The sequence below is a fragment of the Ovis aries genome, chromosome 12 (genome assembly GCF_016772045.2).
Source record: "Ovis aries strain OAR_USU_Benz2616 breed Rambouillet chromosome 12, ARS-UI_Ramb_v3.0, whole genome shotgun sequence".
Lineage (NCBI taxonomy): Eukaryota > Metazoa > Chordata > Mammalia > Artiodactyla > Bovidae > Ovis > Ovis aries.
Window position 1 is genome coordinate 42,388,864 of NC_056065.1, and position 20,355 is coordinate 42,409,218.

The 20,355-nt window shown below is 45.4% G+C and overlaps 1 protein-coding gene across 2 annotated transcripts; it reads right to left on the bottom strand.

Annotated features, from left to right (window-relative positions):
• Positions 1-2,023: 2,023 nt before the first annotated feature.
• Positions 2,024-17,555, bottom strand: CENPS (centromere protein S). 2 transcript variants are annotated; one of them, XM_004013731.5, is made up of 5 exons: positions 17,427-17,555; positions 10,493-10,616; positions 9,370-9,403; positions 4,106-4,172; positions 2,024-2,455 (listed from the first exon to the last, which is right to left on the bottom strand). In XM_004013731.5, exons 1-5 carry the CDS (start codon positions 17,478-17,480, stop codon positions 2,315-2,317), a joined length of 420 nt encoding a protein of 139 aa, XP_004013780.1. In that variant the 5' UTR covers positions 17,481-17,555; the 3' UTR covers positions 2,024-2,314. The 2 variants fall into 2 exon arrangements, with proteins under 2 accessions (XP_004013780.1, XP_060252481.1); XM_060396498.1 differs by having other exon boundaries at positions 2,024-4,172.
• Positions 17,556-20,355: the final 2,800 nt, after the last annotated feature.

The following is a 20,355-nucleotide window of genomic DNA, read 5'->3' on the forward strand; positions in this document are numbered from 1 at the left end:
TGTGTGTATGTGTGTGTGTGGCCCTACACAAGGCACCAAGTGATCACCATTTCAAAGTCTGCCCATAAGGAGCTGACAATCTAATGTTTTATGCAAGCGTTTCTGAAAAGATGTACTATGGGAACTTGGATTAAAAGGGACTCAGTACTGGATTATTTTGAAAAAGGGAGATTGTTTCTTCTAAAAGGCAGAACTAGGACCTAGATAGAAGGTGAAAGACTGTTCTCTGCACCCAGAAGAAACTTGCAACAATTAGTATCCACTAACAGAAAGGGCTGGAGAAGGAAATGGCAACCCACTCCAGTGTTCTTGCCTGGAGAATCCCGGGGACGGGGGGAGCCTGGTGGGCTGCCGTCTATGGGGTCCCACAGAGTCAGACACGACTGAAGCGACTTAGCAGCAGCAGCAGCAGCAGCAGCAGCAGCAGAAAGGGCGCTCTGCCCCTGAGGAGTTCAGGAGAGCCTAGGGGACCTCAGTCATCAATGCTGTAGGAGGGCTTCCTACTTGATGAGAAGACTGGACTCCATGACCTCTAAGGGTTCTTTACAGATTCCACAATTCAATAAAGGCAGTAAGCGGGCCATGATCACACTTTCCCAGACATCTAGGTGTCGAGGTACCAGCTGTATATGACAAGTGTCGACCAGCATATTCCAGCTATTGCTGTGTATAGAAGGGGATGCTTTGGAACTTCCCTGGTTTGTTAATTTAGTAATAAAAAATTAATGCAGGATCTTTTATTTCACCTTTTTTTGAGGCGCTGGTGTAACAAGGAAGACGAACATTATAAATGTAAATTGCCCCAACTATGTTACCAGGCCACATGCATTTCAAAGACGTGCTGCTTTATATGGCCAGTCAGCTGGTTATACAGTTAATTAAAGTTCAGACGAGCTTCCAGGACTCTAAGGAAGCAAGCCTGTGAGAAAGAGCCCTACAACTCCTTTCTGCCAACGGTCAGCAAAGATAGAATGGGAAAGAATGACTGACATCACATGGACACGCCAGAGTAAACTAAACCCTGAGCAGAACATGCAGTGGGCAAGAGGCAGTTCCTGGGTTACAGTTCAGGGTTACACTCAACTGCTCCTTACAAAGTCTGACCACCCCTGTGTTACAATCCCTGAAGAATGTGCGGTAGGACTACCTGTCTAAAATATAAACAAGTCAGAGACTTCCCTGTGGTCCAGTGGACAAAGTCTGACCACCCCTGTGTTACAATCCCTGAAGAATGTGCGGTAGGACTACCTGTCTAAAATATAAACAAGTCAGAGACTTCCCTGTGGTCCAGTGGCTTAAGAGTCCACATTCCTAACGCAGGGGGTTTGGGTTCGATCCCTGGTCAGGGAACTAGATCCCAATCAACTAAGAGTTCGCATGCCGCAATTAAACTTTCTTTGTGCCACAACTAAGACTGGTGCAGCCAAATAAATCAGTATTTTAAAGTAAATAAAAATACTGTGAAAATGTGTGAAGAAATACTATATGGAGCACCTAGAATAGGACCTGGCACACAGAATGGGCTGTGTAAATGCCAGTCCCTTTTCTTTGCCACTATTGTCCCAATGGGTTAAAAGACACACTCGCCCTGGCCCTCTAAGAAACCCCAAGGAGAAGACAGAAGACCTGGGATTCCTGGAAGCATCATCTCTCACAACCTGAAACAGAAGACGTACACTGAACTGTTTTGGAGAAGTAGTCAGACTTTCTTCTCAAGCAAAAGTTCCATCCAGTGTGGCCAACCACAATTACAAATTAGCCACAGAAAAGTCATATGAACTGTGACTAAAAAACAACATTGGTGGACTTCCCTGTTGGCTCAGGGGTTAGGATCCAGCGCTTTCCCTGCTGAGAACCCAGGTTCAATCCCTGGTTGGGGAACTGAGATCCCAGAAGCTGGATGGTGCAGCCAAAAAGGGACTAAATGCATATAGCTTTAGTCATCTTTCAGTGATTGTCAGCCTGAAAAATTATATAAAAGAATGAACATATGATTTTTTTGCTTGAAAAAATCAACCATATGTATTTGCTAACATAATTTTATTAATACAATAGATACAATTTCCAACATATACCATTCAAACACATGCCCTTTTCATGCGTTTCATTAAGACATGGAACTATTTTGCTTAAGAGTTTCCACTTCTCTTTTAAACCAGCTTTTGTAGTCAATGACTTGGAGAGTACAATACAAAAAGCACCCAAGCCTTTTGTCTTTTAATCTCCACTTATCCTTTCAGAACCCTCTATTGGCAAAATGTGCTTTTAGCCACTCTGCCTGCTGAAGGCTGCTTTCTCCAAACAGCAACAGGGTTTAATTCTCACTTTCTTCTACACCAGCCTCTGCTAACTCCACTGAATTTCTGTTTTCATCCTCCAACTTCTTCTTCTTCTTTGCTTTTCTTTCCAGGTTAAGCTGAGCGATGTCTTCATTTTTCTCTGTGATGTATTTTAGCTACAAAAAATATTTTTTTAATTACATTTTTACCTGATTGTAAAGCCACTGATAAGTCTAGTCGGGGAGAAAAAAAATCTATGCCATTTCCCAAACACTCCCACCCAGGGTTACATTCCTCGGAGTTAAACACAGCTTCGAATTTTTTTTTCCTGGAAGGAATCAATGACAAAAGTCAGCTCACTACTTACTCACATAGGAGTTCCCTGAATAATCAGGAGAATTAAAACTTATAGTTTACGAAAGGCATGCCAATCACAAATATACTCTACAAAGCACAAATAAAGTCAAAAGCCCTAAATTTTGCCCAACTAAAATTACTGAGCAATTCCTGTGTACCAGATCCTAGAGACACAAGGGTAATAAGACAAGGTCCTTGCCCTCAGGGAAAATTTAGTCAAATGCAAAAATTTAGCTGCAACTCTTCAGTAACAGACTTCTGTCAGATGACTAAAATTTAACAGTCCAATACGCAATAAGCAGGAAACTTCCCAATTAATAGTCTAAGATGACTTGCATCGACAATTCCTTGCAAAAGATAGAAACTGCTTACTGAAGCCGACCAAGTTACAGTTCTGAGAGAGAATTTCGGAGGACAGAAAAATGTCTTTTCCACTGATATGCAGCACCACCAGCTACCGGAGCTATTAGGAATCATATCATCCTTAACCTTGACTTAAACTTTAGAGAAACAATATTAGAAGAGCAGAGACAGAACAAAAAAGTCCAGTGGAAACAGCACTGGATTCAGGGTTTGAAGGTTAAGGGTCAGCTGTCAACCAGAAAACTTCATATTTAACTTTGGGAAATTACTTAACTCTAGTAGTCTGGCCTATAAAATGGGGCTAATTAGTCATGTTACAAAAAACCCTTATAGAGTGGCTGTGAGCTTTAAATAATGTGTGTAAAATATGACCTACAGAAGTCCTGTGTGAAATGGCAAGTGCTACACAAGTTCATTCATTCAACAACTACTCATGAGCCCCTACTGTGGGTCAGGCCCTTTTTTAGGCATGGCAGATGGAGTTGAGAAGAAACACATAAAAATCCCTGCCCTTGTGGAGCTCACATCCTGGGGAGGAACGTTAAAGTGTTTTGACTGCCAAGATCAGACTAAGTCAGGAAACCTCACAGGCATCCTGGATCTGCCATCAGCCGCAGCCACTAGCCTGGGACGATCACAGCATCACCTGTAAAGTGAGGGCATGGCTGGGATGACATCTAGACGACCCCGAAAAGACAGAAAATGTGCTCAACTGCCTGCACACCCCAGATGTACTGATACTCTTTCCACACCTGGCCCACCAAAATTGTGGGCTCCATAACGAAAGCACCCCCCAGATACTCTAGCCTGTGACCTGTCTCTGACACCATGCTGTAGCTGAAACATGCGACCAAAGTTTTGAGATATTACAGAAAAGGCAAATTATGAAATCCAGAGAGCACTGATTAGAAATTTTCAAATTGGCTTAGCAAGATCCATCATCGTGAAAGAAAGACTATAAATTACAGGCAGGTCTGAGTGGTTGAAGCGTGTCTCATTTTTAACGCAAGGTGCCCTGGGGGAATCACTTCGTGGATGCCAGTGATTAATTGGGAATAATGTATTCTGATGGGAAAGGGGAGTGACGAAAGAAACCCATCTCTCACCAGTGAATGACTCCTCCTGGCTAAGAGCTTCACGTCTTCAGTGTTAACTGTGCTTCTTTTCGCATGTCTGTAGAAAGTGCAGAAACAATTCGCCAAAATGTTTCATATTATTTAAAGTTTTGATGAAACACAAAGGTTCATGGTCAGACTTCACACCAGCAGGATCTCTAAGTAGCCCATCTTTTCAGGTGCACGCCCGTTAAGTGACAGTGACACAGAAATGAGTGAAGTGATGAGCCAAGATACCAATTAAATGAAGAGACAGAGCAAGCAGAAGCCACTGGAGGGCCGAGGGTATCTGGAGCATGTGAGCATGGAGAGGAGTGAGAGGCATCCAAGCCTTCCCAAATGCTCACAGTGGGCACAGCGACCGCCACGCAAAAAGAAGCGGGTCTGTGAGGCACCTTCAGTGGAAAGAGAAAACAGCACAGAGCTCACAATACAAAGATCACTGCTGCTTAAATGAATGCTAAATAGAAAAAACAGAATTTCCACAAAGCACGGCTTCGCTAATACCACGGTCCTAATGCTCTTCCCCAAAGGCTACATTACAGGGAAAAGCTTGTGCACATGTCCCTCCCCAACTAGGAGACAATGTGTCCCCGATAACAGCCCAGCTAGGACAAACAACACCCTTTCAACTAGACTCTGTTTCTTGCTCACAACACGGATGCAAGTGCTTGTTCCAGTTCTCTTATCTCTGCTTTAAAAGGTAATCTGAGACAATGAGCTCTATTCAATAATTTATTACCCTAATTACACCCTTTCTTGCCATTTCTAGCTTCCTCCAAAAATAAGTAGGAAATTTGTAAGTCGGAATAAGAGGGAATCTTTGTGTTCTTAATAACTATCAGCGTGACCAGCACATGGCAAGTCCTCACTAAATATCTGTTGATTTAAAGATAAAACTCACAGAAATTATATTCTGTAATTTGGCCAGATTAGTCCTTCACATCCTGCCAAATGTGAAAAGATCACATGCCATCTCATCATGATGGACAGTATCTGACTACCCTGGGATAATATCCATGTCAGAAGATAACTTCTCATTAGCCGCCTGCAAGGACCAGCACAGAGGAAAGGGGTTGGGGCAGGGGGTGGAGTCAGACAGAAAGGGACAGAATAGAGACCACAAAGCCGGTCCAGAGGTGCCCTGCGGGGAGGATGTCAGGAGCCACAGACACTGTGGCCCTCGTCTGTATCACACGACAAGCTGCTCTGGCCCTTCTTAAAGGGCCAAAGAGTATGGAGGAAGAAGCACTGAACTACTCAGCATAAGATCAGCATATATGATCACAAGAAACATTCAGGAAACAGCAGAGGCAACCCTCTCCACCCCTTAACTGGTCATCTGGTTTCTCTGCACCATGTTTTATGATACCACTGTCCCAGATGGAGGGGCAGGTACATCCTATGCCAGCCACTGCACACCACAGTTCAGTTCAGTTCAGTCGCTCAGTCGTGTCCAACTCTTTGTGACCCCATGAATCACAGCACGCCAGGCCTCCCTGTCCATCACCATCTCCCGGAGTTCACTCAGACTCACGTCCATCGAGTCCGTGATGCCATCCAGCCATCTCATCCTCGGTCGTCCCCTTTTCCCCCTGCCCCCAATCCCTCCCAGCATCAGAGTCTTTTCCAATGAGTCAACTCTTCACATGAGGTGTCCGAAGTACTGGAGCTTCAGCTTTAGCATCATTCCTTCCAAAGAAATCCCAGGGCTGATCTCCTTCAGAATGGACTGGTTGGATCTCCTTGCAGTCCAAGGGACTCTCAAGAGTCTTCTCCAACACCACAGTTCAAACGCATCACACCACAGCCTCTCCTAAATTAAACCTCTGGCTCCAGAAAATTACTCTAGAGAACATAACAAAGCAATTTTTCATTCAACACTTTTAGCAACACAGATTTTAAAGACTATTCCCCAAATGCCCCTAAATATTCATTGGAAGGACTGATGCTGAAGCTCCAATACTCTGGCCACCTGATGTGAAGAGCTAACTCACTGGAAAAGACCCTGATGCTGGGAACTGAGGGCAAGAGGAGAAGGGGGCAGCAGAGGATGAGATGGTTAGATGGCATCACCAATTCAATGGACAAGAGTTTGCAAACTCGGGGAGATGGTGAAGGATAGGGAAGCCTGGCGTGCTGCAGCCCATGGGGCAGCAGAGGCTGACACGACTTAGCGACTGAACAACAACAAAAATGCCCTTAGAATTCATTTACCATAGAATACCTATCCTCCTCAAAACGTTTCATCTTTACCATGTTAACACTAGGCGACCAAACATTAAATGAAGGAAATTCACAACTTAAGTGGAGAGATTATTTTCCAAAGTTTATAGGTGAACTGAGTTAATAGTATTTACAATTTAAGTGCATTTTTTTCATAGAAACATTGTTACAAATACTAGTTAGGTTCCCAGCCTCCAAAGACTATCTAATAGGTAGCCAACCTGAAATAGCAGTATATATTTCAGATTTCTCAAACTGGGGTAATATAGGAGCAGGGATTATGTAGCAGGGAAAACTCAAAACCACAGGATAAAGGTGACCCTCTGCGACTATCCGTTTTATTCAGTAGTGGTGGTTTAGTCGCTAAGTAGTGTCCAACTCTTGCAACCCCACAGACTATAACCCGCCAGGCTCCTCTGTCCATGGAATTCTCCAGGCAAGAATACTGGAGTGGGTTGCCATTTCCTTCTCCAGGGGATCTTTGAGATCCAGGGATCAAACCCAGGTCTCCTGCACTGCAGTCAGATTCTTTACTGACTGAGCCACCAAGGAAGCTTTTTTAATTTTAATTCAGTGATAAACATTTTTTCCCCACACCGTGGCATGCAGATCCCCAACCAGGGATTGAACCTGGGGACCCTGCATTGGAAGTTTAGAGTTCTTAACCACTGGACCACCAGGGAGTCCTGCTCAGTGATAAACTTTAAAACAGGATTTTTTTTTTTAATGGAACATTTTGACAATGTAAAATTAAGAAAACAGACAAGTCTTCAAAGAAAATCTGCACTTGAATTAGCTCAGGGTTCTTTGGAGGAAATCTAAGGAGTGCTGGTAAACACCCCTGAGCACTGCAGAAGAGGAAACATCTCTAAGTAAAGCCTCTGACAGTCTTGCTCAGAGAGCATCAGCTGACGGCCTCTACACAGACTCCTTTACCCAAAAGATGAGTCCTTCCTTGTGCAGCTGACAGTCTCAGTGGTGCCCACACCTCTGCCCCGTGTGTACGTGCTAAGTCACTTCAGTCATGTCCTACCCTTTGTGACCCCATGGACTGTAGCCTGCCAGGTTCCTCCGTCCATGGGATTCTCTAGGCAAGAATACTGGTGTGGGTTGCCACACCCTTCTTGAAGGGATTTTCCCTACTTAGGTGTCAAACCTGGGTCTCTTACGTCTCCTGCATTGGCAGGCGGGTTCTTTAACACTGTGCCACCTGGGATGCCTACTTCTCTGCCCCAGGGCCCAGCAAAAGGAAGTAGGCTTCTCAACTATAAAAAACACACAGTACCTGAAAACTTAACATGTTACAATGCTAAATAGCTCTAATTTCATTTTTATTTCTAGTATTTAAAATTTGTCATTGTCTTTTCCTACAGCTAACACAGAAATGAGGAGGAAGCTCACAGCTGGGGACTTGCTACTGGCATCTGGTGGGTAGAGGCGAGGGATGCCACAAATACCCTACAATGCCCTGGACAGCCCCCACCAGAGTGAGGAAATCATCCAGCCCAAAATGTCAACAGTGCTGAGGTGGAAAAACTCTGATCTATGCTGATAAACTCTATGTTCAAATCAAATAACCGTTTGTCTACTAATCTACATTTTGGTGTCTCCCTTTGTAATATAAAAGACTCACATTTAAAACAAAGAAGAAGAGGGACTTCCTTGGTCCAGTGCTTAAGATGCCATGCTTCCGATGCAGGGGGTGTGGGTTTAATCCTTGGTCAGGGAACTAAGATCCCACAAGCCCCATGGCATGGTTTTAAAAAAAAAAGAAGAAGAAGAGAAATGGCAAGGGGTTTCCTTGGTGGTCTAGTGATTAAGAATCTGCCTGCTAATTCAGGGAACATGGGTTCGATCCCTGGTCCAGGAAGATCCCACATGCCCTGGAGCAACTAAGCCTGTGCATCTCAACTATAGAGCCTGTGCGCCTAGGGCCTGTGCTTTTCAACAAGAGAAGCCACCTCAATGAGAAGACCTTGTATGGAAACTTGAGAAAGCCCAGGCGCAGCAATGAAGACCCAGTGCAGCCAAAAATAAAATAAAATAATAAATCTTAAAAAAAAAAAAAGATGGCAAGTAAAGGCAGTAAATGTATTTCACAGGAGACTTGGGGTGGGGGTGGGTGCAGGGCACAAGTAAGGGGCAACCACCTGAATTAACGATGATAAGACGCAGGAGCCGTCAGTATCCCATATATTATCCTGATCCCTTTCGGCCAAGTTGAAGATGCTAAGCGGTTTTTAGGGACTCATATACACAGGAATAGGCAAGATTTAGAGCCTGCCCTCTGAGAACCTACTGCTTTAATTCATTCAGAATATTCATCGAAGAAACAAAGAGCTATAGGAGAAAGGTGAAAAGTATGGGGTGTGGGAGAGGCTGGCACCAAATCAGAAGTGGGAGCAAATTAGAAAGCTTTAGCCCTTTCAGGCCTTCGTCATTCAAATTGCTTCATAAAAGCAATTCGCTGCAATTGTTTTCAATTACCTGTGGAACTAATTGAAGAGAGGAGCATAAATCACCTGTAAAAGCTAACGCTTTACCAGCTGAAAGCCAGTCACACACACTTTTCAAGGAGCGTGTGTCTCACTTGTCACCAGCAGGCAAATGCAGGGCTGATGGGGCCATGGGCTGTATTATCCCGACACCCATGCACTGCCCCACAAAGCACAAAGCAGCCCAGCCCGCGCCCAGCCTCACCCCCCAGCACCACACCACCTGCAGAAACAGTCTTAAAAGCAAGCGCACCATGCACAGAATCCTGGAGACATGACTCACACCTTTTTAACCTGGAACTGAATAACTTTACTTCCCTTAACGACAAATACGAGGAAAACTTCAAAAAATGCCCAATCAAGTCTGAATGGACATGATTAAAGCAGATGTTCCATTCTTAGAGAATCATGATTAGAGACTGAGTCTCCACAAAACATGGGGCGGGTAGGGGTTCAAGCTTCCCTGAAATTCACCACCAGATGGGGAGCATCAAAACACGGAAACAAGCCCAGACAATCAAGCTCTCTACCCACCTTGCAAACATTTCAAGGTCTTTGGCAAAATTTTCTGAAAGAGAAAAAGAGATGTGCTTTAATTAGCCTATCTCAACCTTAATTCAGAAGCAGAAAAGTGAAATCTCAATGTCTACAGTAAGTATAGTGACTACTACAAATCCTTTTGAAAGTGAGAGGAGGCCCTTCGGGAGGCTCCAATGCTGGATTCATTATGACCTCTGTGTCCTCCCTGCCACCTCCACCCTTCGTCACAAACCTCTGGTAATTGTGGCTACACCTCTCCTCCCTAGAAACTATTCCTTAATTTTAAACTGTGCTAGGAGTTAGGGCTTGTGAAGACATTCATCTCCCCTGAAGTCAAGCAAATACCAGCTGTCAAACTGTGGGTGATATAAAAAAGTTATAAAGCAATGAAACAAAAAATTAATGTCCAAGGACTTCCCCTGGTGGTCCAGTGGTTAAGAATCGGCCTTCCAGTGCAGGGGACACAGTTTCTATACCTGGTCAGGGAACTAAGATCCCACATGAAAGAAAGTGAAAGTGTTAGTTGCTCAGTCATGTCCTACTCTCTGTGACCCCATGGACTATAGCCCACCAGGCTCCTCTGTCCACGGAATTCTCCAGGCAAGAATACTGGAGTGAGTTGCCATTTCCTTCTCCAGGGGATCTTCTCAACCCAGGGATTGAACCTGTGTCTCCCGCATTGCAGGCAGATTCTTTACCATCTGAGCCACCAGGAAAGCCCCCAAGATTCCACATGCCACCAGGCAACTAAGCCAGAATGCCACAACGAAGACCGGGAACAGCCAAAATTAAATAAATAAATAGGGCAGCCGGTCCTAGCCCTTGTTTTTTAAAAAAGTAATATTCTGGGTGGTTTAAAACAAAAAAAATAAAGGTGCTGATGCCCCCGTTAGTGTAACAGAAAGAAAAAATATATAAATCTTGTAATAGAAAAAAATATAGCTCTTTCCATAAACTGAATCTTACAACCAATAGAAGAAACATTTCATGGATGGTATCCAGTGATAATGTTCTCTCTCTGTTGGTGAGATATGCCATGGCACCCACCCGCATTTCTCCCAGGCAAAATCAACCTCCAGGCTTTCCACACACCCAAAGGAAAACCAGAGCTGCGTACCACACTGTCCAAAGGTCACCTCTGAGATCGCTGCAATGGTTTGCTTGCTGAACTGCATGTCTTTGTCTGACGAAACTTCCTCGCAAAGACAACCAACCGTGTAGTGAACCGCTGCCTTTAGCCTCTGAAGTAAAATCAAAACACTTCATGGGTAAGACTGCAAATAAGAGCTCTTCACATCTTAAAAAATGAAGACCAAGAAGAGGGTCTGCTCAGCCTAAATTCCTTCAGCACTTTCCGTAACGGCTGAGTGACTTTTCCAGTGTACTAATAAATCAATGAGGCCTCTGGAATGTGACTTGTAGAAACATCATTTCCTAGTTAATGGTGATGATTTAGGTGAAGTAAAGATAAGGAACAATGATGGCAGGTTAGCGGGGAGAAAAGGCAGACTGGTATCTGGGAGGTGCCCGTTTAACTTTCCTCAGTTATTCCACACTTACGTGCCAAGCACCTACTGGGTGAAGGTGTGTGCTAACACGTTAGTACTAATATGTGCTACCTGAATGTTACTGACCTGAGATATTTCAATATTCACTTACATAACAAATCACTGGCCACAAGCATCAGTTTCTGCGAAAAAATCCCCTGGTCAATAATGTGCCAGGTATCTGGGGAACACAGTGAAAAAAGAAAGAGATTTTTGCCCCTAGATGGAAGTTAACCAAGCAAATACAGAAGGACTGGTCCCTGTGCTTCAAGTCCTTGCCAGTCCCAGTCCTGCACAAAACAAAAGATGAATGTCAGGACAACACTGGGGAAGGCTCCCGAAGGGGGATCACTGGATCCTCCTCTGATTTACTGGTTTGCTAGCCCACCTCAACAGGACCCTCACTGCTCCTTAGCAACACCTTCCAGGGCTGGAAAACACTTCTTCCCCACGCAGAAGAGTAAAGAAACGAAACAAGCCACGCCAAGGTCTCGGCCTCCTGTCAACAAGCTTGCTGAGCCCTGGGTGCGCGTCTGCTGGGGGACGAAGCTGAACTGCATGAGCTGACAGCTGAACCCGAGTCAGTGTCGCCTCTACCAGCAGGTGCTCCTGGCAAAGGCAAGACAAGGAGGGACTGCAAAAACAATACCCAGTCCATGGGCTCCGAGGGGAGGCCAGACAGACAGGAAAGGGACCTACCTTCCTTAGTTTCAGATGTCACAAGAGCAGGTAAGTGCAAAGTGTCAGTGGAAGGAGACAGAGACCACCACCCTGGGAGGGATAAAGACCCTCAAAGTCATCTTTTTTTCTTTTAATATTTATTTTTACTTTATTTTACTTTATAATACTGTATTGGTTTTGCCATACATTGACATGAATCCGCCACGGGTGTACATGAGTTCCCAATCCTGAACACCCCTCCCACCCCATATCATCTCTCTGGATCATCCCCGTGCACCAGCCCCAAGCATCCTGCATCCTGTATCGAACATAGACTGGCGATTCGTTTCTTACATGATAGTATAGGTTTCAGTGCAAAGTCATCTTTTTTTTAGGTATGTGTAGTGGTGTGGTTGAGGAAGACTTTCCTATCTCTCCTTGCTATTCTTTGGAAGCCTGCATTCAGATGCTTATATCTTTCCTTTTCTCTTTTGTTTTTCGCTACTCTTCTTTTCACAGCTATTTGTAAGCCCTCCTCAGACAGCCATTTTGCTTTTTTGCATTTCTTTTCCATGGGGATGGTCTTGATCCCTGTCTCCTGTACAATGTCACAAACCTCTGTCCATAGTTCATCAGGCACTCTGTCTATCAGATCTAGGCCCTTAAATCTATTTCTCACTTCCACTGTATAATCATAAGGGATTTGATTTAGGTCATACCTGAATGGTCTAGCGGTTTTCCCTACTTTCTTCAATTTCAGTCTGAATTTGGCAATAAGGAGTTCATGATCTGGGCCACAGTCAGCTCCCAGTCTTGTTTTTGCTGACTGTATAGAGCTTCTCCATCTTTGGGTGCAAAGAATATAATCAATCTGATTTCAGTGTCGACCATCTGGTGATGTCCATGTGTAGAGTCTTCTCTTGTGTTGTTGGAAGAGGGTGTGTGCTATGACCAGTGCGTTCTCTTGGCAACACTCTATTAGCCTTTGCCCTGCTTCAATCTGTACTCCAAGGCCAAATTTGCCTGTTACTCCAGGTGTATCTTGACTTCCTACTTTTGCATTCCAGTCCCCTATAATGAAAAGGATATCTCTTTTGGGTGTTAGTTCTAAAAGGTCTTGTAGGTCTTCATAGGACCGTTCAACATCAGCCTCTTCAGCATTACTGGTTGGGGCATAGACTTGGATAACTGTGATATTGAATGGTTTGCCTTGGAAATGAACAGAGATCATTCTGTCGTTTCTGAGATTGCATCCAAGTACTGCATTTTGGACTCTTTTGTTGACCATGATGGCTACTCCATTTCTTCTAAGGGATTCCTGCCCACAGTACTAGATATAATGGTCATCTAAGTTAAATTCACCCATTCCAGTCCATTTTAATTCGCTGATTCCTAGAATGTTGGCATTCACTCTTGCCATCTCCTGTTTGACCACTTCCAATTTGCCTTGATTCATGGTCCTGACATTCCAGGTTCCTGTGCAATACTGCTCTTTACAGCATTGGACCTTGCTTCTATCACCAGTCACATCCACAACTGGGTATTGTTTTTGCTTTGGGTCCATCCCTTCATTCTTTCTGGAGTTATTTCTCCACTGATCTCCAGTAGCATATTGGGCGCTTACCGACCTAGGGAGTTCCTCTTTCAGTATCCTATCAGTTTGCGTTTTCATACTATTCATGGAGTTTTCAGGCAAGACCACTGAAGTGGTTTGCCATTCACTTCTCCAGTGGACCACATTCTGTCAGACCTCTCCACCATGACCTGTCTGTCTTGGGTGGCCCCACATGGTATGGCTTAGCTTCACTGAATTAGACAAAGCTGTGGTCCATGTGATCAGATTGGCTAGTTTTCTGTGATTATGGTTTCAGTGTGTCTGCCCTCTGATGTCCTCTTGCAACACCTACTGTCTTACTTGGGTTTCTCTTAACTTGGATGTGGGTTAGCCTTCCTCAGCAATCAATGCAAAGAAATAGAGGAAAACAACAGAATGGGAAAGACTAGAGATCTCTTCAAGAAAATTACAGATACCAACGGAACATTTCATGCAAAGATGGGCTCGATAAAGGACAGAAATGGTATGGACCTGACAGAAGCAGAAGATATTAAGAAGAGGTGGCAAGAATACACAAAAGAAAGTACAAAACAGATCTTCACGACCCAGATAATCACGATGGTGTGATCACTCACCTAGAGGCAGACATCCTGGAACGTGAAGTCAAGTAGGCCTTAGAAAGCATCCCTATGAACAAAGCTAGTGGACGTGATGGAATTCCAGTTGAGCTGTTTCAAATCCTGAAAGACGATACTGTGAAAGTGTTGCACTCAACATGCCAGCAAATGTGGGAAACTCAGCAGTGGCCACAGGACTGGAAAAGGTCAGTTTTCATTCCAATCCCAAAGAAAGGCAATGCCAAAAAATGCTCAAACTACCACACAATTGCACTCATCTCACACACTAGTAAAGTGATGCTCAAAATTCTCCAAGCCAGGCTTCAGCAATATGTTGAACCATGAACTTCCAGATGTTCAAGCTGGTTTTAGAAAAGGCAGAGGAACTAGAGATCAAATTGCCAACATCCGCTGGATCATGGAAAAAGCAAGAGAGTTCCAGAAAAACATCTTTTTCTGCTTTATTGACTATGCCAAAGCCTTTGACTGTGTGGATCACAATAAACTGTGGAAAATTCTGAAAGAGATGGGAATACCAGACCACCTGACCTGCCTCTTGAGAAACCTATATGCAGGTCAGGAAGCAACAGTTAGAACTGGACATGGAACAACAGACTGGTTCCAAATAGGAAAAGGAGTACGTCAAGGCTGTATACTGTCACCCTGCTTATTTAACTTATATGCAGAGTACATCACGAGAAATGCTGGGCTGGCAGAAGCACAAGCTGGAATCAAGATTGTCGGGAGAAATATCAGTAACCTCAGATATGCAGATGACACCACCCTTATGGCAGAAAGTGAAGAGGAACTAAAAAAAACCTCTTGATGAAAGTGAAAGAGAAGAGTGAAAAAGTTGGCTTAAAGCTCAACATTCAGAAAACGAAGATCATGGCCTCTGGTCCCATCACTTCATGAGAAATAGATTGGGAAACAGTGGAAACAGTGTCAGATTTTATTTTCAGGGGCTCCAAAATCACTGCAGATGGTGACTGCAGCCATGAAATTAAAAGACGCTTACTCCTTGGAAGGAAAGTTATGACCAACCTAGATAGCCTATTAAAAAGAAGAGACATTACTTTGCTAACAAAGGTCCATCTAATCAAGGCTATTGTTTTTCCAGTGGTCATGTATGGATGTGAGAGTTGGACTATGAAGAAAGCTGAGCACCGAAGAACTGTGGTGTTGGAGAAGACTCTTGAGAGTTCCTTGGACTGCAAGGAGATCCAACCAGTCCATCCTTAAGTAGATCAGTCCTGGGTGTTCATTGGAAGGACTGATGCTGAAGCTGAAACTCCAATACTTTGGCCACCTCATGGGAAGAGCTAACTCATTGGAAAAGACCTTGATACTGGGAGGGATTGGGGGCAGGAGGAGAGGAAGACGACCGAGGATGAGATGGCTGGACGGCATCACCGACTCGACGGACATGAGTTTGGGTAAACTCCAGGAGTTGGTGACAGACAGGGAGGCCTGGCGTGCTGGAATTCATGGGGTCACAAAGAGTCGGACACGACTGAGCAACTGAACTGAACTGAGAGGTGTAGTTAGGGATAGGGGAACAGGATAGGGATCCTTCTCATTGCTCCAGAAGATTCCTCCATCCCTCCATCCTTCCCCCTCCTCCACTTCCAGGAATAGGTTAAGGGCCTTCTTTAATAGAGGCTAAGTCTTGGACTGCAAGGAGATCCAAGCAGTCCATTCTAAAGATCAGCCCTGAGTGTTCTTTGGAAGGAATGATGCTAAAGCTGAAACTCCAGTACTTTGGCCACCTCATGCGAAAAGTTGACTCATTGGAAAAGACTCATGCTGGGAGGGATTGAGGGCAGGAGGAAAAGGGGACGACACAGGATGAGATGGCTGGTTGACATCACCGACTCAAAGGACTTGAGTTTGAGTGAACTCAGGAGTTGGTGAATGACAGGGAGGCCTGGTGTGCTGCAATTTATGGGGTCGCAAAGAGTCGGACACGACTGAGCGACTGAACTGAACTGCCTGAAGTTATGCCTGAGTGTGTTCAGTTGCCAAGTCATGTCCGACTCTGCGATCCATGGACTATATAAAGCCCACCAGGCTCTTCTATCCACAAGATTCTCCAGGTAAGAATACTGGAGTGGGATGCCATTTCCTCCTCCAGGGGATCTTCCCCACCCAGGGATGGAACCCAGGACTCCTGTAGGTCTCTTGCCTTGCAGGTGGATTTTTTACCAATGAGCCACTGGCTAGGGTCAGAGGTTAAGTCCATAGACTCTAAATTCCTCAAGGGCAGGATCCTTCAGTACTGTTCATGGCTGTCCACCTAGTGCCAAGAACACCTGGCTGAGTGAACAGTGGGATCCTCCATCAGGTCACCACTGCACAGAGGATGAGGTTCAAATTTCTCAGTCCATCTTTGCAGCCCGACTCACTTATTCAGTAAGCATTTATTGTCTGTTGAGAGCTAGGCTCTGTACTAGGGGCTGAGAACACAAAACTCAAAAGAACAGTCCCTGCTCTCAAAGAGTTTATCTCCCACATCTTTGCCATGAATGAACTCTTCGAAACCACCAATGTCATGAAACCCAAAGGAGGTGGAGAACCGTTCCAGGAGAGACCAAAGCCAGGACTAGACACAATGCATGATCCCCAACTGGATCCTGGGTGAAGAAAAAAAGACCATGAAAGAATATCTTTGGGACAACTGGGGAAAACGGAATATGGATTTATATTAGATAAAGGATTTTATCAATTATTAAGTTTCTTGAATGTGATCAGATATTATGACCTTGGAAGAAGCATGTTAAAGCATTAAAATTTAAAGGTGAAGCATCAAGTGTATTTAATTCTCAAATAATTTCGAGAAAAGAAGGGAGCAAATACAGCAAAATGTTAACTGGTTACTCGAGGTGAGGGGCACATGGGTGATGAATGCGCTAATTTGCAACCTTTTCTGAAGGCTCGAACTTCAAAATAAAGGGAGACGGTGGGTAAACAGCTTCTGAAATTTAGGAAGCGCCCCTTTCCTGACCTCATTCTCAATTCTCTTCGGTTAAGCCTCTGAGATTCTTGGTTTTTCTCACGACTCTCCCACACGGTATTTATTCGCGGTGCTAAGTGAAGGACTGAATACCAGCAACTACGCCGAGAGCTGGTTATTATCACCCTGATTTTTCCATCCAGGAAAATGAGTTCGGGGAGAGTCAACACAACACTGTGCGGAGTCGAGATTTGAACCCACATCCGATGGGTTCCGGAGCCGGAGGGCCGAGTTTGCAACAGGTTCCGAGGCCGTCTCCTCCCCCGCAGGATGGACGCACCGATTCGAGGAGCCAACATTTTTAGAGCTCGTGCCGCGTGCCTCAGAACAACCCTGTCCGAGGAGACTGAGCCTGTCACAAAGCCAGAGGGGCCTCCGCCGCCGGACTCCCGGTGCACGGCAGGTATCTTCCCCGAATCTTCCCTCTCACTCAGCCACCCCAAGCCCCGACCCGCCAAACCAAGGAAACCGTCTCCCAGCACCCCCCGCGGCAGCCGGGTCGGCTCATGCGCAGGCGCCAGAGGCCGGAGGCGGCCGAGCTCGACTTCCGACCTGGGGCCTCGGTACGAAGACGCGGCTGGGCTGAGGCGGCGCCTTTTTCCCCGCAGAATCTCGACGCCGTCCTTCCCCAGCCCCGCCAGGACCCCGTTCTCCTGTACCTGTCGGTAAGAGAAGCTTTGCTGCTCCTCGGACCACTCCTCCTCCTCCGTCATCACCACGGGCGAATCCTGGCAGGCGCGCCAGGACAGAAAGACGCGGCCGCCTGGGAGACCTGGTCGGATTTTCCCGCCGCGGCGCCGGGCGACGGGCCGCGCTGGGGGCCAAAGCGCGAAGCTGCCGGCTGCCTCGCCCGCCCCCTGGCGGCGACTCTGGGAAGGGGGCCTCACAGCGCGCCTGCGCCTGCCTGGCCCCAGCCAAGCTCCCCGGAGACCTCAGGCCCAACTCTGCGTCCCGCACAGTTGTCAACACCAGTTCTCAGAAACAATGTGTGTAGGGACAAGGGTTCGCAAGTCGATTGTAAATTCCATGCGACTGCAACCTCGATATGCCTTGCTAAATCTAGTGTGAGTTTTTTATAATTCTATAGTGTCACAAAGTCAGATCACTGATAAATGTTTGATTTCTATCCCCTTCAGCGAAAAGTTTCTCACCCCATTGCCGTTGCCAAAGGAATATAGTTTTGACCCAAGTGTTAGCTGATTTTCCTTTATGTTAAGAATTAAGGGACTTACCAGGACTCCCTGGCGGTCCAATGGCTAAGATTCCTCACTTCCACTGCAGGGGGTGCCGATTTAATCCCTGGTGTGGGAACTAAGAACCCACATGCCAGGCGGCCATGAATTTAAAAAAAAAACGGAAATAAGGGACTTCCCTGGTGGTCCATCCAGTGGAGTTCAATCCCGGGGACAGGAGCTAAGATCCCACATGCCTTGTGGCAAAAAGAGAAAACAGAAGCACTATTTTTACCAACTGAGCTATCAGGGAAGCCCTATAATAAATTCAGTGAAGACTTTAAAAAAAAGAGAAGTGAAAAATAGCGAAACCTAACAGATTTGCACTGCTTCCAAACTTTCTTCAACTGAAGAAAGTTTTCCTCCTTCCCAGCTTCACTCTTTAAGTTTCACTCATTTTTGGATGATGTGAGGAAGAAACTTCTCTACTGAACTGAATAATAGTGTCAAGTACTGGAAGAATATTTCCTCAACTTATGCTATTCATGCTACAAAGGGTACAGACACCATGCACATTCAAGTTCAATATGCATTATTAACATCCACCTCCCCCCCCCCCTTCCGTAAGCAGTCAACAAGGAATTAAACCCTGATTTGCAGGGTTTTTTGGTGTAAATACTCCCACTATTGCCAGATTTCAAGCAACCAATATGAAGAAGCTGAACTCAGCATTTGTTACAAACTAGACTATGATGCATTGGAGAAGGAAATGGCAACCCACTCCAGTGTTCTTGCCTGGAGAATCCCAGGGACGGGGGAGCCTGGTGGGCTGCCATCTCTGGGGAACTAAAGACAGAGTCAGACACGACTGAAGTGACTTAGCAGCAGCAGCAGACTTGTTTGACTCATTGGAAAAGACCCTGATGCTGGGAAAGATTGAAGGCAGGAGAAGGGGACAACAGAGGATGAGTTGGTAGGATGGTGTCACCGACTCGACGGACATGAGTTTGAGCAAGCTCCGGCAGTTGGTGATGGTCAGGGAAGCCTGGTGTGCTGCAGTCCACGGTGTCACAGAGTCAGACACAACTGAACGACTGAACTGAACTGAGACCTGTTTGAGAGTTGGGCCATAAAGAAGGCTGAGCACCGAAGAATTGATGCTTTTGAACTGTGGTGCTGGAGAATACTCTTGAGAGTCCCTTGGATTGCAAGATCAAACTAGTCAATCCTAAAGGAAATCAATCCTCAATATTCATTGAAGGACGGATGCTGAAGCTGAAGCTCCAATACTTTGGCCACCTGATGAGAAGAACCGACTCATTGGAAAAGACCCTGATGCTGGGGAAGATCGAAGGCAGTAGAAGGGGACAATGAAAGATGAAATGGTTGGATGGCATCACCAACTCAATGAACATGAGTTTGAGCAGGCTCTGGGAGATGGTGAAGGACAGGAAGGCCTGACGTGCTGCAGTGCAGTCCATGAGGTCACGAAGAGTCAGACATGACTGAGTGACTAAACAACAACAGGCTTGTTTGCCCCACAGGCAGCAGGCCTGACACTGAAGTTTGCAGCAAAGAAAGAGTTTGCTGATGAGGTCATCACGAAAGGATAACAAATCACAGATCCAACTCTGAGGGCCACAGGCTTGAGATAGTAATGGTAAAAAAAGCGTGGGGGAGGGGGGGTGTCCTCAGTCATCCAGTGGTTAAAACAGTTAAGACTCCGTCTTGCAATGCAGGGGGGTGCAGGTTCGATCCCTGGCAGGGGAACTAAAGGCCCACGTGCCGCAGGGCAAGGTCAAATTAAAACAAAAGCAGCAAAGTGGTCTTAGGCACGAGGAAAGACGATTGGAGACAGAGGAAAAGTGAGGCAATCTGTCCTGCACCAGCCCAGCTTTAGGCTCAGTGATCTGAACTGGGAAGGACCCAACTCCAAAGTTCTGGAAAACAATGTAAAACCTCCGTTACTATAGTGACCCATACATCAGAAGCATTATCTGTAAGGCTGGTTTCAAAGTCTAGTGATACATTACCTTGCCTAAGTGAAGCTCAGAGGGTATGCAGCTAGAGAATGGGTGAAAAAAAGCAAGTCAGCAGGCTTAATCAGTAAAGAAGCTGCAAGCAGGAAGGTTTCTGACACGCTGTTCTCTTATCTGCTGTTCTGTAGGACACACGCCGAGCTTCTGTTAACCCTTTGGACGTGATTTCACACAGGAAGAGTTGCTGCACACCCACCATTAAGACACAGTAGCTGGAGATAACCAAGAACAGATGATAGAAAGATGTGCAACACAGTAGCATAATTAAGAAGTAATGACTTTTGAGTTTTTACTGCCTTTGTTTTTAATACCATTTTTAAGTGTGAATTTATGTAACAATTTTTTTTAATGTCTTTATAAAAATCTGTTGGACTTCC

Excerpts from the sequence above, each read along its gene's own strand:
- CENPS (XM_060396498.1), bottom strand. The coding sequence starts at position 17,480 with ATGACGGAGGAGGAGGAGTGGTCCGAGGAGCAGCAAAGCTTCTCTTAC. Across the intron at positions 9,404-10,492 it reads GGTGACCTTTGGACAGTGTG|AAAATTTTGCCAAAGACCTT; the intron begins GTACGCAGCTCT and ends TTTCTCTTTCAG. Across the intron at positions 4,173-9,369 it reads GACCTTGAAATGTTTGCAAG|ACATGCGAAAAGAAGCACAG; the intron begins GTGGGTAGAGAG and ends CACTTTCTACAG.